Source organism: Aquila chrysaetos, chromosome 9 (genome assembly GCF_900496995.4).
Source record: "Aquila chrysaetos chrysaetos chromosome 9, bAquChr1.4, whole genome shotgun sequence".
NCBI lineage: Eukaryota > Metazoa > Chordata > Aves > Accipitriformes > Accipitridae > Aquila > Aquila chrysaetos.
The window spans coordinates 23,778,842-23,794,722 of record NC_044012.1 but is presented as its reverse complement, the minus strand read 5'-3'; the positions used below and the strand labels follow the sequence as shown (position 1 = coordinate 23,794,722).

General features: G+C 56.2%; 2 protein-coding genes across 7 annotated transcripts in view; one reads left to right on the top strand and one right to left on the bottom strand.

The window, feature by feature from the left end:
• On the bottom strand, positions 1-8,677 carry CCDC113 (coiled-coil domain containing 113). 3 transcript variants are annotated; one of them, XM_030024869.1, is made up of 9 exons: positions 8,544-8,669; positions 7,975-8,101; positions 6,460-6,621; positions 5,254-5,409; positions 4,740-4,820; positions 4,024-4,179; positions 2,431-2,538; positions 1,733-1,888; positions 1-217 (listed from the first exon to the last, which is right to left on the bottom strand). In XM_030024869.1, the coding sequence occupies exons 1-9, from the start codon at positions 8,606-8,608 to the stop codon at positions 155-157; spliced, it is 1,074 nt and encodes a 357-aa protein (XP_029880729.1). In that variant the 5' UTR covers positions 8,609-8,669; the 3' UTR covers positions 1-154. The 3 variants fall into 3 exon arrangements, with proteins under 3 accessions (XP_029880729.1, XP_029880732.1, XP_029880730.1); XM_030024872.1 differs by lacking the exon at positions 1,733-1,888 and having other exon boundaries at positions 8,544-8,677; XM_030024870.1 differs by lacking the exon at positions 4,740-4,820.
• Positions 8,678-14,001: 5,324 nt separating this feature from the next.
• CSNK2A2 (casein kinase 2 alpha 2) overlaps positions 14,002-15,881 on the top strand; it is a 28,307-nt gene continuing 26,427 nt past the window's right edge. For 3 of the 4 annotated variants that reach the window (XM_030025416.2, XM_030025417.2, XM_041125865.1), the window contains exons 1-2: positions 14,009-14,170; positions 14,446-14,557. In XM_030025416.2, the coding sequence (XP_029881276.1) occupies positions 14,067-14,170; positions 14,446-14,557 (216 nt within the window). In that variant the 5' untranslated portion in view covers positions 14,009-14,066. Of the gene's footprint in view, positions 14,171-14,445; positions 14,558-15,881 lie in introns of all 4 variants that reach the window. The other variant, XM_041125864.1, reaches the window with a different exon arrangement.

Genomic DNA, 15,881 nt, shown 5'->3' with positions numbered 1-15,881 from the left:
ACAGAGCCATGGGTTTCTTTATCATTTCATGCAGAAGTGGTTTCATCTCACTGCAGCTTGCAGGGTGCTACATTTACCCACTGGACAGTAAACTTCCCCACAGGGTTGGCTCCTTCTGCAGCTTCCACTGCCCGCCTTGCAGCATCAGACAAGCCTAGTGCTGGTTACCAGACATCTTGACCTGGTTCCATGCTCTGCGGTAGCTTTGCAAGGACATCTGCAAGAGGAGAAAGGAGAAGGCCTTAATAGGTTCAGACAGCAGTGATATGTTGTGGAGAAAGCTGCAAGGCTGGAATCTAGCCTGGCCTGAGCTGCTGTATTGCTTGCCCCTTCATCCCACCCTGCTCCCACCTGAGATTGGTGCTCACTGTGGCATGCTGAGGAGAGCTCCTGCAGGTCTACACCAACTTTGGTTTCTCCCTGGAATGCCACAGGAAGCCTGGAGACCCCACACAACAGCACTGTATAGAAACCTACAGCCCCTTGCATGGCAGCAGTGGTGTTGGACATGCCCTGCCACAGAGGGGCCAGCAAAGAAAACAGGTTTATAGCCTCACTTTTATCCCAGGGACAGCTACAGGTTCCTCCTTTAGCCCCTTGAGCCCTTGCTGCTCTCCAGCTCCCAGAGGCTGGCAGGACTCTGGGCACTGCTGCACAGACAGCATGCAAGCCAGAGCCTGGGTCTCCTGGTCAAGGGGAGCAGCTGGGTGAGAAGGGATCTGCTTGCGCAAAGACAGGCCTGCAGGCAGGCTGTCCACCAGCTCTGGGATAGCAACAGCCGGACCCCTATTTCTGAACTAACAGCACTGGCGCTGATGGGTCAAGCCCAAATCCACACAGTTCTGACCTCTGAGAAAGGCTGGACCACATAAGCCCTGTCCATTGCCGACTGGGGTGCTGGGGAGCTAAGTGCTAGCCAGGCACAAGCTCAGAGCCTTCCCTGTCCCAGCCACAACTAAGCCCATCTCTGCTTGAGGACGAGCAGGGTGTCAAGGTACAGGACCGCACTATCCATCCCATCCATCCTAGCCACTTCTCTCCCCACACTGCTGTGCACACAGGGCAGGGATACAGACATGTTCTGCTACCTCCACGTTTTGACTATGCTCCTCTGTGTTATCTCTCCATCTCCTCCCAGGCTGCAGGAGTTGGGGCAGGAGAAGAGTCAAAGATATTCTTGCAACTTTGCCACACACTCATGTTTGGGTCTTGGCCAGCCTTTCCTTATCAGGGAGGAGTCAAGATACAAGTGAGTAAGAAATGTTTGAGATCATCAAAGAGGACTACAAACACTGGGGAGCCATCGGGGCACTGGAAAAGGCCAGTGCAGGTTACACATGCAGAGCTGGAAACATATCAGGCTGCCATACATCCCCTTCTCCTTACATGCAGACAGGTTTCACTATAGCAACAGCCCGACGGTGCTTCCTGTCAAATGACAAGCTGTGTCCTTCCCTTGGCTTCCCCTCTGAGCTCAGTCATTAAAATTCAGCCTCCATCCTCGGGGTAGGGAGCGATCACTGCTCTGTAAACAGGAAGAGCCTCTGGCTCCGCCAGGCACCGGTGAAACCGCCGTGTGAGAACTCTCGCACGGCTTCCTGGCGGGTCAGGAGCGAGCACTCTGGTCCCCAGGGTGGCTGCAGGTGGGCAGGCACAGATGCGGCTCCACTAGGACCCAGAGCCCAGCTGGCACACATCCAGGCTCCTGCACACCCAGCCCAGTCTTGCTCACCTCAGCAACTGCCACCTTCCTTTCCCAAGCCTTGAGGCTGTTTTCGAGGTCAGTGACAGCCGCCTTCTTCTGCACGTAACTCAGCACAGGGGGGACGCCGTAGTCTGAGAGCTGCTTCCACAGCTGCCGATTCACACTCTCAGCTTTGGCTCGTTGCTGCCGGAGGAATAGGACACAGGGCAAGGAGATCCCAAGGAAATGTCCCTCTGCCAGCTGGCGGCCCGTCCTCCAGGGAAGCAGGCAGGAAGGACAAAATCAAATCCTGACACTGCCGGGGGTAGCAGTGGGATGCATCCACCAATGCCTCCATCCCTGCTAGGCAGCACTGCTAGGGAGCCCCCTGAACCCACTTCCCAAAGCTGTGGTGTCCCTGCCAGGCTGTGTGTCCCCAGACTGGTATGACAGCAGTGACACTTCTCCCTGGGGAGGACACTGCTGATGAAAAGTTCAAGGAAACAGAATTTCAGGAAGCCAGTGGCAGGTCCCTGTGGAGCCATGGCCAAAATCCACAACGTGACCTGTTCTGCAAACCCACCTGTGCACTGGCAGGAGCCCCAGGACTTGCTCAGACCCAGAAAGGCACACAGGTATCCAGGTCATTGCCAGGCCTCGAATGGGTATCAGTATCCAACATACCACAAAAAGTACCTCGAGTCCTCCCAAGTGAAGTCTCAGGGCCTCCCAAATTGCTCTCTTACCTCCTCCACCAGAGCAGCTTCTCTTTCAATTTTCTCCAGCAGCTCCTTCCTCTGGGAGATGTCTTTCATCAGAGACGTGGACGTTTCCATGGCGTCCTGCAGCTTCCTCTGGAACATGAGAGCAGGACAGCATCAGTGGGCACAATGGCAGCTCCCAGCCACCTGCAAAGCCACCCCTTTACTCCTCCAGTTTGGTCTCAGCTGGTGGTACGGGAGCTCTGCTCCCAAGGAAGCTCTGTGGCACCACTCATCCCCTGCAGAAGGCAGCATTATGCCCTGGTCACACAGTTACTGCTTCGTTATGTCCTCTGTGTCTCACTGCAGCACAGCCCATGGCACAGCAGCTGGTGTTTAGGACTGACCCAGACAGAATGGCTGATTGGAGAGAAGCAAATACACCCAGCTGAGAAGCACTTTTCACTGATAAGAGCAGCGACTCAGAGTGACATCTACAGCTCATGACATCTTTTCAAATGTCACAGGTTATGTAAAAAATGTATTTTCCTGTGCAAGTAAGCACCAAAGCTCCTTCCTACTGGAATTGGGCTGAGGCCAATCGTATGAAGTTCAACAAGGCCAAGTGCCGGGTCCTGCATTTCAGTCATGGCAACCCCATGCAGCGCTACAGGCTTGGGGAAGAGTGGCTGGAAAGCTGCCTGGCAGAGAAAGACCTGGGTGTGCTGGTTGACAGCTGGCTGAACATGATCCAGCAGTGTGCCCAGGTGGCCAAGAAGGCCAATCGCATCCTAGCCTGTATCAGAAATAGTGTGGCCAGCAGGAGCAGGGAGGTGGTTGTTCCCCTGTACTCAGCACTGGTGAGGCCGCACCTCGAGTACTGTGTTCAGTTTTGGGCCCCTCACTCCAGAAGGACATTGAGTTGCTGGAGCGTGTTCAGAGGAGGGCAACCAAGTTGGTGAGGGGCCTGGAGCACAAGTCTTATGAGGAGCGGCTGAGGGAACTGGGGCTGTTCAGTCTAGAAAAGAGAAGGCTGAGGGGAGACCTTATCACTCTCTACAACTACCTGAAAGGGGGTTGTAGTGAGGTGGGTGTTGGTCTCTTCTGTCAGGTGGCTGGAGATAGGACAAGAGGAAATGGCCTCAAGTTGAGGCAAGGGAGACTTAGGTTAGATATTAGGAAAAATTTCTTTACTGAGAGGGTTGTTAAATATTGGAATGGGCTACCCAGGGAAGTGGTTGAGTCACCATCCCTGGAGATACTAAAAAAGCGAGTGGACAGGGTACTTAAGGACATGGTTTAGTGGGCATGGTTAATGGTTGGACTTGATGATCTTGAAGGTCTTTTCCAACCTAAATGATTCTATGATTCTATGATTTTCCCCTGGGGTGTAAAATAACCATGCTGCAGAGCATGAAACCCATCTTCAGGCTGCAGCCAAACATGAATAAGGGCATCGCTACTTTTGGTGTGTTGGGCAAACCTCCCAACCGAACTGCTAAGTCAGTAGGAAGGCAGAGAGGTTGTTCAGCATCCCCTGACTGAGAAAGGAAAGGATGCAAGAGCTGTTAATCAGCTTGTGTATGACCCTCGGGAACAGAAGAAAGGCAAAACAGAGGTGCTGGGAGGTTCACTCACTTTATAGAAATTGAGGACTTGGACAGTCTTCCCTGAGGTCAGTTTTAGGTGCAGCAGCTCCTGGTTCTTCTCATTAATCTTCTCCTGGTACTGGGCATTTCTAACCTGCAGCTGCTGCAAGCGGACTTCATGGAGTGTCTCTCCCATCTGCTCCTTCTGCAAACCCCGAGGAACCAGAGCTGTAGGTTGCTGACCAAAGCTGCATCCCAAGTAAGGGAGCTTTGCTCTGTGGGGACAGCAGACCTAAAGAACAGGGTCTTCAGCCTGGCTGCAAACCTGGGGCTCGGGGAGAAATGCAAGACACAGCGTGCCACTGAGCCTGTGCTCTGTGTCCTAGCTTAGAGGGTCCAAGCAGTGCAGACAGGTCCCCGCTGGCAAGGCTCCTGCCATGCCAGCAGCAGCCAGTCCCCAGGGAACTACTCTGATCCACCATACATCTTTTCCAGGGCACAAAGGGCACAAAGAGATCTGCCAGCTTCCACTCTGGTAGACTTCTGGTCTCATGTCATGCACACAGACATGTGCCGGGTCTGAACCTGGGCAGACAACAATGCCCTTTGACAAAGGCAGCAAGGCCAGAAGCAAAGGAGGAAGTGGATGAGGAGGAGGGCCACACATCTCTACACAGAGCAGGCCCTTCATCTGCACTGGGCTGTACTCTTTTCGTTCTTCTAGGGGCCATCTAGTCCCTACTTCTACTCAACTGCCGCACGCACCTGCCTGAGCTGCTGCTGCAGCTTCTTCTTGTAAACCTTGAGCAAATAATTTTTTAAGCGCAACTTCTCTCTCAGCAGATCCTAAAGAAAGACAGCAGATTATAGAACAGCAGAGCCTGGGAGGAGAAAAAGCACCCAGACCTCACTCGTTATGGTGTGGTTCTCGTTCAACTCATGCGCACTGCAGCATTCACTGCTGGCTTAGAAAGGAGCCCAGCAAGAAACACTGCTCAGCATCAGCCTGCCCCAAACGTGGGGGCATGGCTGTGCACTTTCCCAAGCTCTGCTAAGGGCCTTGCATCATCTGTGCTCACAGCTGTGCTGCAGCTCAGCAGCCTGATGAGCACCTGGGCTAGTCACCAACTGACAAGTGTGACAAGGGCTGTCCAAGACTTGCTAAGACAGTCTGAAAATGTGATATAGGCCACATAGGAGTATGGGAACTAGGATTTTCCCTAACCAACATACTTGTCAGATGACAGACCAGCCTCAAAATTTGCCATGATGCACTGACCCTCTGGCGGTTCTTTTCCTCCATGTATCTCAGCAGCTTCTCAGAAGCTATGATACTCCCTTTCTTGCTGGAGATGGTGCTGATGATGTCTTTCTCAAAGTCACTGATGGCTTTCTTAACATCAGTCCACCAAACATCTGCTTCTTCAATGACTGCCTGTAGGAATAAAGTCACATAACTGTCAAGAGGTGCTAACTTCCCTTATTCAAACAGCTTTAGGAACAGATAACACCAGAAAGGACCAGGCATGCTCTCTGCTGGTGTTACTAGCATTTCTCCTGTGGGAGCACTGAGTTTCACCCTGTGCAGCTTGGGGCACATGGTGCAGGCTCACACAGTACTGCTACTTCACTGACTCAAAAAAGAACAAGAAAAAATCTCTCACGTGTCTGAGCTTCAACATCTGTCACTCCATCCTGACCTACAAACATTGCCAGTCTGACTAAGCCAACACAAGACAAATTACCGCCCTTTGTTTACTGCATATGCCCTGCGGCCACATGAGAGGGATGGGCTGCCTGCTTCACCTCTCCTGGCCACTGCAGGCAGCATCAGTGGTCTGAACCGAATGCAGAGGTCTCTCCTTCCCCAAAAGCTCCTGAGCATCTTGGCTAGGAGGAGGTCTTGGCAGCACAGGGCAGAGATGGTGATACAGCCTCAAGGAGCCTGCAGCAGGAACACAGTCTCGGAGACTTGGAGCACACTCTGAAGAAATCCCAGAGACAGCAGAAAGGCAGACCCCGGAGGGGACTGCATGGGGCCCAGCCAAATCAGGAAGCTTCTGGGAGCTGCTAGAATGAAAAATATGTCTGGCACAAAGGGCACACCTTCAAGAAGCTGACAAAAAGGAGTTTTTTCTTTCGAGTGTTGACTTCTTCATCTCACACAGCAGATCTGAGCTTCTCTACCTAAAAATCTTCCCCTCACCTGTATTATTGTTAACTCCTGCCATAACAAGATCCGTCTTTAGAGACTGGGCACCTCTGATCTCTGTTAGTGTACTTGCCTTCAAGAAAGGGGAGAGGTGAGAGGACAGTTCTGGCTCCCACTCTGAACTCAGGACCACTCACAGCAATGCTCTGCTATGAACAGCCCACACCAAACAAGTCTGTCTCACTGCCTGAGGGATGACACGTTCAAAGAGGTGTGGAAAGTAACAAGACTGTTTGAGACCTTGGTGATCATAGAGGTCCTGGAGAGCCATACCTCAAGGTTCTGCAACGTCTGCTCTGAGTCCTCCTTCATCCTCTGAATCTCATCCTCCATCTCAGTCAGCTCCCGCTCAGCCAGCTCACATTTCTGCTCCACTGTGAGGCCTACAAAATAGTCCGTCACACCATGCAACTTGGATTTGTACCTGCCACGTGTCTGCAACAACCAAGGAACAACGCAGATGCCTTTAGAAAGCCAGCAGTAGCTAACTGTTGCTGCACTTCCCTGTATTCAAAAAGAAAATAATCTCAATGATCATGTTAGAGGGATTCCAGCTTACAGCAAGGACAGGGAGGCCTCTCCAGAGCAGAGGTAACTCAGGGCCACACCTGGGCTGACCCTGTCTGTCCTCTCATCTGCCCACAAAACCCTCCTACGCAAGCACTTTCAGTTCAATTCAATAGGCAAATCCAGGGCTAGAGGTTAAAGCCAATGTGAGAGGGCAGGTAAAACACCTCTTCATAAAGATGCTAATTGTTGTGCAGGACAGATGGGGTCTCCTACCACTGCCTGGGTCAGACACCCTGAAGAGCTGAGCATACTGCAGCGTGGGCAGGCTGGAGTATGCTCTCAGAAGAACTGACACCACACGGGAGCAATTCCCAGTTGCTGTGGGGACAGAGCGAGGCAGGCACTGCTTTGCAGAGGGCAAGTGCCCACCTGGCCAAAGGCAAAGTTTCTAAGGGCTCAGTCTGAGACTAACCAGAAAGTGGCTGCTTTGGACTCAGGCAGGCACTAAAACCCAGTGCAGGACACTGGCTGAAAGGAGCTCCACCGCAAAGGGTCTAGAGCTTCTGTTCACTGCGTCTCTGGTGAAAAGGCAACATTCTGGCCAGGAGGTAAAAATCTCCTCCCAAAGCCTGTGCATGGCTCCAGTGAGAAGGAAGGTAGCAGCACACACTCAGCAGAGGTACCCGAGTGTGGATGTGCTCAAGTCTGAGCCCACGTGAACTTGCCCAGGAGGGAGGAGAGGAGCGGAGCAGTCCTGTCACAGGCCTGGCACGGCCTTGGGCAAGTCTCCTGCTTTCTTGGCACCAGCCTCCCTATTTGTTTAACTTCTACTTCAAATCATGCTGGGGGGGGGGGAGTTTAACTCATTCCAGATGTCCCTGGCACTCGCTGTTCAGGAGGACACAGTGCTGTCACGCAGGCAAGAGACAGCATCAGCTGGAGGAGCAGAAATGAGAAGGCAGCCTGGCGTTTGCACTGAGCGCAGGGACAGCAAGGCAGCCCAAACTTACACCTACAAGACCACCAGCAGCTTTTTGCAAGCAGATGTCTAGGTTAGGGGCTCATCACTGTGAAGCCCAAGTGCAGAGGGCTTTTGGGGGACGTTCTTCATCACATTTCAAACAGGGGAGCTTGCCTGCTGACCTGTCAGATGACCGCTGAGACCGGGAGGTCAGAGGGGCTGCAGAGGGAGGAAGGGTCATGGCTCTGCACGGTAAGGCGGCAGCCAGACCCGAACACCCAGCACTTGCAGCTGCTGCCACGGCTCCAGAGCGGTACCTGCATCAGCTCCAGTGGGGCATCCCGCGTCTCGGAGGGCGGTGGGAGCGACGGACCGCACGGCTCCATCTTACGGTACCATTTCTCAAGCATTTCTGCCTCCGTTTGGAGCAGGGCGTTGGCGTGGCTGCGAGGAGGAGGGGGTCGGGCTGAGCCAAAACGGGCGACCGCAGGGCAGCCCGGGAGGGGCGGGAGGGCCCGAGGGCACCCCGGCCAGGGCACGGGGCCTCGGCCAGCGCTGCTCCTTCCCGGACCCGAAGCAGCCGGCGGAGCCTGGGGCACCGGCCCCTCCCGGGGATCAGGGGTGGCAGGGCGGGCAGCCTGGCTCCAGACGCCGGCCGCGGCCAGCCCGGACCGCCGGGGCCTCTGGGGACGGTGCCCAGCGCGGGGCGGGACGGGGCGGGACGGGGCAGCCGGGGGCACCCTGCCCGGGCCTGCTGCCCGGGCCCGGCCCTGCTGCCGGGGGTTGAGGCCCAGCGGCGGCCCCGGCCCCGGCCCCGGCCCGGCCCCCGCAGCCCCCAGCAGGGCCCCGCAGCCCGCGGACCCCCTCCCCGCCCGGCCGCCCGTACCGAGCCTCCCGCAGCTGCGCCCGGAGCTGCGGCAGCGGCAGCGCCGCCGGGTCCCGCTCCGCCATCGCCGTCTCCTGGCAACGGCGGGGGCGGTGCGCGCTGCCGGCGGGGCGGCGGGCGGGGGCGCGGGGGGGCACGGGACAGGGGGATGGGGCGCGGGACACGGGCGGACATGGGACACGGGACAGGGGGACGGGAGGCATGGCACACAGGGGGACACGGAAAAGGGCCCGGGGGGACATGGGGACAGGAGGCATGGGACATGGGGGGACACGGGCCCAGGGGGACATGGGACACAGGGGGACATGGGGACACATGGGACACAGGGGGACATGGGGACAGGAGGCATGGAACACAGGGGGACACGGGACACGGGCCCAGGGGGACATGGGACACAGGAGGACATGGGGACAGGAGGCAAAAGACATAGGGGGACGTGGGACACAGGCCCAGGGGGACATGGGGACAGGAGGCAAAAGACACAGGGGGACATGGGACACAGGGGGACATGGGGACACATGGGACACAGGGGGACATGGCGACAGGAGGCATGGGACATGAGGAGACACAGAACATGGGTCCAGGGGGACATGGGACACAGGAGGACATGGGGACAGGTGGCATAGGGGACATGGGCGCAGGGATGGGGGCTGGTGCGATGCCAGAGGGGCAAACATCTCGGGGGTTTCATGGGGTGCACATCGCTCCCACCCCTGCGGTGCCCGCTCCCAGAAGCTCCTGGTTAGGCACTGCCTCTGGCTCCTCCTCGCCAGACGTGCCAGACAGGATCCGGCCCGCCCGGAGGGGTGCAGGCAAACACTGGTCCCCAGCTCACATTTGGGGTGCATCGGTACCATGGTGGGGGTTTCTCTGCCTGTGACACTGCAATCTTCCTCTTACAGACTCTGCTTTGTCACGGTCTGGCTGTAAAATGGGGGGAATGGTAGCACCAGTCCTGAAGGCAGCTGCCCCTGCAGGCATGCCTAATTTTAGGAGCTTTGTGAGGGTGTGGAGCATCGTTTCTAAGTGGCTCTGTTGCTGGATCCAGACCATGGCACAGCGATGTGCTCTGACTTCCCTGTGCTGGACACTCAGGACCAACAGCAGCAGGTGGCAGGTCTGTTTAAATGTGCATCTGTCCCCCGAAAGTTGATGTGGCTGGTGATGCATTTCCATGGCTTTTCCGGGATGAGGGATGCAAGCCAACATAATTACATAAACAGGAGAAAAATCAATGCCCTGGCAATGCCAGTCCTATTTCTGGCCAGAACATGTCAAAACTCACCTTCAAAATGCATCTTGAGTCATAACTGCATCCAATCCATGGGAGGAACCATGCTTCCTGGCCTCATCAGGTGCAGGGATGAACACCCCTCATTGCAGGATTTTCATCACATACAAGAACTTGATGCCAGAAAGCAAGAGTTTTGAGATGAGGAGGAGGGGACAGGATGTATGTAACACAGCCTGGAGGTCCTCTTTGCTTGCAGGGTGGGACGGGGATCCCATGAAAAACCTTAACGGGAGGTCATGAATTAAAACCTGTGTTAAAAGCAGTACTTGTGTGAGCTGGCTGATTAAGACCGCAGAGATAATTATAACACCAGACCGTCGGTCTCTGCACTGGCCCACGTTTTGTGATGCTCCAACCTGAGACAGCAAGTATTTCATCATTCAGTATGATGGGGAGAGGCAGCTGAGTGCCCCGGGGGAGCCATGATGGGATGATGGGCAGGCATGGCATCTCTGGAGGGTCCAGCGATGTTGTGCTGGAGGTTTTGCAGCTGCAGGAACATGGGGTGCAGATTTTAAGAAGTTTATAGCTCTGTCCAGCTGCACAAAGCTTTTCAGAGGTCAGCAGGACACTCAGCACATCTCTGCCAGAAGATTTGTCCCTTGACAAACACCAGGCTCCAGAGCTCTGATGTACTTTCAGGATAGGATCTCCAGGTGTTTTTAATGGCCAAAACCATATTTTCCCTGACTTTGCTCTGGGAAACAGCTGGACCTTTCTGGCCAGATTTGAAAATAGTAATAATAATAATAATAATAATAATAATAATAATAACAACAACAACAACAACAGCAGCAGCTCACTAACATTTCAGAGAAAGCAGGTAAAGCTTGGCAAACTTCCCATTAACTTCAAACAGGGCTTTTTGCTGTGGAAAGCGCCGGGCAGCATCAGAAACCAGCAAGCAGCCCTGGTTCCTGCAGTCGGGCAGCCAAGGCATCAGCTGGAGGAGCTGGCAGCACATCAGCTGGCTTTCCTGCCAGAAATCAGCCTGGCAAGCCAGTTTGGTAGTCTGCCTGTGTCCTGCCGGAAAGCACCAAGGAAGATGTCACCGGTGATGAAACTGCTGACAACCCAGTGTACTCCACTGGGAAAATGATCCTTCAGAAAAATTTTAGCCAACTTGACGTTTGAGCACCTGTGCCCAAATAGCAGCACCCTGTGGAATGCAAATCTCCCTTTTAACGCAGGATTTTACCCTGGTCCCATGCAGAATTTACTTGGAGAGACGAACGTCTCAGCTGTGTAGTGGTGCAGCTCTAGCCATCTTTCTCTGTGAAAAAGCCATATGCACATGCCATTATCATGGCGCCGCTTTAAACCTGTGAATCAATGCCTTTGCATATGCTGTCACAAATTCTAGTTCATGCAAGGGCTGATTGCTTTGCTTGTGCATTTCTGCATTTCCTCTGGGTCCTAGGAGGTGATGTTCATCTTTGCTCTGAAGTCCTGGTAGAAGGAGGCCGGTAAGCTGGACTCTGGATGTGGCAGACTTCCCCAAGGACAGCTGATTTTCCTCTCACTTTGCTAAGACAGGTTTAGCAGGAGTGGGTGTCAAGCTTGCCTTTTCTCTCCAGTGATGAGTGCCCTGGGAGAGCGACCATTTTGAGCACATCCTCCTTGTTTTCCAAAGAGCCTGTGAAAGTCTTGCCAGGACTGCGTTCAGTCAGGACCCAAAGTATGAAATGATAAAGTCTTGTCGGGTTTTCTCATCATTCAGTCTCAGGCACCTGGAAAGCTCACTGGGTTTTGCAGCACACAGTTGACTCCACGTGCTTATCTTTCCAGGGATACTTTGCTTAGGTTTCCTCAAAACCTCAAAGCCCAGCACTCACATCAGCTTTAGCCCTGTGAATCAAGGTCCTTATGGGTCCTTTTCCTTTCTTAGCACCCAAAGGAAAAGAAAATCATCTTTCTATGTACTTCCATTAGGAAGAGCAGCCAAAGGCTTATCTCCTCTGTTTACCAAGTGCTGCTTTTCCCATTAATAGCAATACCAAGAAGTATCTACATGCAGTTTGAAGGCTCCAACCTCACCTTGGTTTTGAGTTGAAAGTGGATGCCTACAGAAAAGGAAGGACAGTGATGGCCCTGTGGCCTGATGGCTGGAAAGGCTTCTCGGCAGCCACCATGAAACAGACTGGAGCCAAGCCTAATTTCCAGCCGAACCTAAGCTGATGTTTGGAGGCCAGCCAGGAGCAGTGCCAGAGTAAGATCGAGCAACCTGTGTCCCGAGCTCTGCTCTGTCACCTCGCAGGCTGGTGGCTGGTGCTGAGACCTGGCTGCACCCAGCCAGTGTGGGCTTGGGGAAGGGCTGGAGTTGGCAGCTCCCCTGGGACTCACTGGGCACTGGGAGGTGAGGGTGTGAGGTGGGTTGAAAACTGGCCCAGAGGGTGGTGATGATTAGTGGCACGAAGTCTAGTTGGAGGCCAGTCACTAGCGGTGTACCCCAGGGTTCAATACTGGGTCCAGTCCTGTCGGGAAGCAGCTTTTCTGAAAAGGACCTGGGGGTCCTGGTGTACACCAAGCTGAACATGAGCCAGCAATGTGCCCTTGCTGCAAAGAAGGTCAATGGTCTCCTGGGCTCTGCGTTAGGTGAAGCATCCCCAGTCCAATCATCTTCATTAACAATCTGGGTGATGGGGCAGGGCACACCCTCAGCAGGTTTGCAGATGACACCAAACTGGGAGGAGTGGCTGATACTCCAGAGGGTCGTGCTGTCACCCAGAAGGACCTGGACAGGCTGGAGAAATGGGCTGACAGGAACCTCCTGAAGTTCTCCTGAACAAGGAGACATGCAAAGTCCTGCCCCTGGGGAGGAACAGCCCCAGGCACCAAGATACACTGGGGGCCACCCAGCTGGGAAGCAACCTGGCTGAAAAAGTCCTGAGGGTTTTGGTGGACATCAAGCTGAACATAAGCCACAAAGAAGACTAATGGTGTCCTGGCCTGTGTTAGGCAACATATCGCTAGGAGGTGGAGGGAAGGGATGCTTCCCCTTTTCTCAGCAATGGTGGGGCCATCCCTGGAGTGCTGTGTCCAGTGCTGGGCTCCTCAGTACAAGAGAGACAGGGACATACTGGGGAGAGCCCAGCGAAGGGCCACCAAGACGAATGAGGGACTGGAGGGAGGGTGCAAAGAAGAGGGAGCCAGGCTCTTCTCAGTGGTGCCCAGTGCCAGGATGAGAGGCAATGGGCACAAACTGGAACCCAGGAGGTTCCCTCTGAACATCAGGAAACGCTTTTTCACTGTGAGGGTGCCCGAGCACTGGCACAGGTTGCCCAGGGAGGCAGTGGCGTCTCCATCCGTGGAGGTATTCAGAAGCCGTCTGGACACATCCTGGGCAACCGGCCCTGGGTGGCCCGGCTGGAGCAGGGGGCTGGACTGGACGACCTCTGAAGGTGCCTCACCTCAACCAGCCTGTGGTTCTGTGAAGTCTCTCCAGAGGAACATGGGGCCTTTCCTCCACCCAGGGTCCCACCTTGGGGGTGACAGGAGGTGACGGGCTGACAGGGGCTCTGGCAGGTGATGATGGCGGTGACGGTGTAACGGGGGGCTGACCAGAGCTGTGACCAGACTGAGGTGGGGTGACAGGGCGGCAGAGGTCCCTCTGGGGACCCCCAGGGTCCGCGATGGGGCGTGGGGGGTGAGGAGGGTGTGACAGGGGTGTGACGGTGTGCGACGAAGCCGTGATGGGGACAGGAGGAGGCTGGGTGGGTGACAATGGGAGGGGGAGGGCTTGGGTGACGGGGCCGTGGCGGGTGACACGAGGCGGGGGGACGGGGGCCTGACGGTTGAGTGACGGTTGCAATGGCGGAGCGGGCGTGACGAGGCGTGACGGCAGCCGCCCGCCGAGCGGGCGCCGAGGGGCCGGACCTCCGCGCCGCCGGGGGGCGCCTCGCGGCGGGCGGCTGGGCGGCGGCGGGCAGGCGGGCGCCTCTCGCGGCGGCGCCTTTTCCGGGTTGGCTGCGCGGCGCTCGGGGCCGGCCCAGGCTGCAGCCGCCGCCGCCGGCACCGGGCCCGGGCCTCGGCACGCTCCGCGCGGGCCCCGCGCCCGCCGCCCCCGGGCCGGCCCCGCCCCGCCCCGCCCCGCTCCGCTCCGGCCCCGCTCCGGCCTGGCCCTGCCGCCGCCCGCCGCCGCCCTCCTGCGCGCCGCGCCCCGCCTCGCCGGCCTCCCGCGCCGGCCCCGCGCCCTCCTCCTCCTCCTGCAGCCGCCGCCCGGCGCCGCCATGCCCGGCCCGGCCGCCGGCAGCCGGGCGCGGGTGTACGCCGAGGTGAACAGCCTGAGGAGCCGCGAGTACTGGGACTACGAGGCGCACGTCCCGAGCTGGGGGTAAAGCGCCCCGCGGGGAGACACCCCCCACCCCCCCCCCTTCCCCGGGCCGCCGGCGGCCCCGCACCCTCCTGCGGGCCTCAGCCCACGGGAAGGGTTCCCTGCTCCCCCCACCTCGTTTTGGGGTGTCCCCGGGGGCCTGCGGGCGGCTGAGGGGGGGGCTGGGAGAGGGCCCCCCCCCCCGCCCCGGCCTGCTGCCTTGTCAGTTATCCTCTTCCCCCCCCCCCCTTCCTCCTCCTCCTCCTCCTCCTCCTCTCTTCTCTTGGTGCCCGCAGCAATCAGGACGACTACCAGCTGGTTCGCAAGCTCGGGCGAGGGAAGTACAGCGAGGTCTTCGAGGCCATCAACATCACCAACAACGAGAGGGTCGTCGTGAAGATCCTCAAGGTGAGTGTCCCGTTGATGACTGTAGGGGCTTGTGGTGGCTGGAAGCGAGGGGGAGAGGAGCTGGGCTGGCAGGGCCAAAGGACTGTTGAATCTCCTCCTTCACCCCAAACCTCTTGTTTTCTCGTTAAGGACATTGGGACGGTGGGTTTGGAAATCAATTTGGTGTCCCGCGTGCTGTAGTGATGTTTTGATGTCTCCACCCCTCCTGTCCAGCATAGCTCTGGGCTGAGAGCTCCTCTGGAGGACGAGAGCTGCGACTCCTGACACTCGAACAGCCTCGCATGTGCTGCCTGTGTTTGGTGAATTGTATCTGGCAGTGCCTGTCTAAAACAGCCCAGGGACTGCCATGTCAACAGGAATGTGAATGTGAAGCCTGGAGGGGGGAATCCTTCTGTTAACCTCTAGACAGCTGGCACGTGGCCTTTTCAGAGCCAGGCTGCGGGATGCTCAGCAGTCAAAAAAGCAGACAAAATTTTATATTCAGTCCTTTAGAGGATCTTGCATGGAAAGGAACTTCACCACAGGCAGGCCTTTTCCTGACCATGGAAACTTGAGGAGACTGAAAGAGGCCATCTGAAGTTTGGCAGTGTCGGTGTCCTGTATTCTGGTGTGTTGGCCCTAGTGGAGTCGGGCTGTGGGGACCTTCGTGCGGCCATAACAGGTTGTAGTTTGAGATGGCTGAATGCACTGGTTAGTTGCTGCAGGGCATGCCTTACTGTGTTTGGCGCTGAAGCAGCAGGCTCATGGCAAGTTCTAGTAACTGTCCTAGCAGCAATCTGTGTTGGTGATGTGGGGGTAGGCAGGGGTGTTAAAAAAACAGAAATGAAAGGTTAGACTTGAGGTGCTTTTGGTTTTGGTTTGGCTGACACTTGTGGCTGTCACTTGTTGGACCAGCAACACTTGTCACTTGTTCCCCAAGAGCATGTGGGAGCCAGTGTCTGACTACGGGTGTTCTAAGAATTTGGGCACATGTTGATCTGCAGCATGCAGGGGGGTCTGAGCTTACTTGCCCTTGCAGCCACTAAGACTAGCAGCTACCTAGGACACGTGTCTCTCTGCAGGGCTGTAGCCTTAAGGCTTTCGCTAGATCCACTCCTATAGTGTGGCTAGCTGTCTCGTTTTGTCTCTGCTGATATCCCCACTCGCTCACTGTGCCTGCTTCCTTGGGATCTTCCTTGGATTCCCAGGGAACTTGTCACGGTTTGCCTGGCCACTGCTCCTAGGCAAGGTGTGATCTCCTGTCTGCCTCTGGGAGGTGGTATGCACACCCCTGCTTTGGCCGTGGTCAACGTGGTGGCCAGGTGAGCCATTTGGGAGAGTCCCT

Bases quoted from the DNA above. Each gene is read 5' to 3' on its own strand.
- CCDC113 (XM_030024869.1), bottom strand. From the start codon at position 8,608: ATGGCGGAGCGGGACCCGGCGGCGCTGCCGCTGCCGCAGCTCCGGGCG. The intron at 4,180-4,739 runs GTGCGTGCGGCA...CGGGGTTTGCAG, and splicing joins TGCAGCAGCAGCTCAGGCAG to AAGGAGCAGATGGGAGAGAC. The intron at 1,889-2,430 runs GTAAGAGAGCAA...TTCCTCCGGCAG, and splicing joins AAGCTGCTCTGGTGGAGGAG to CAACGAGCCAAAGCTGAGAG.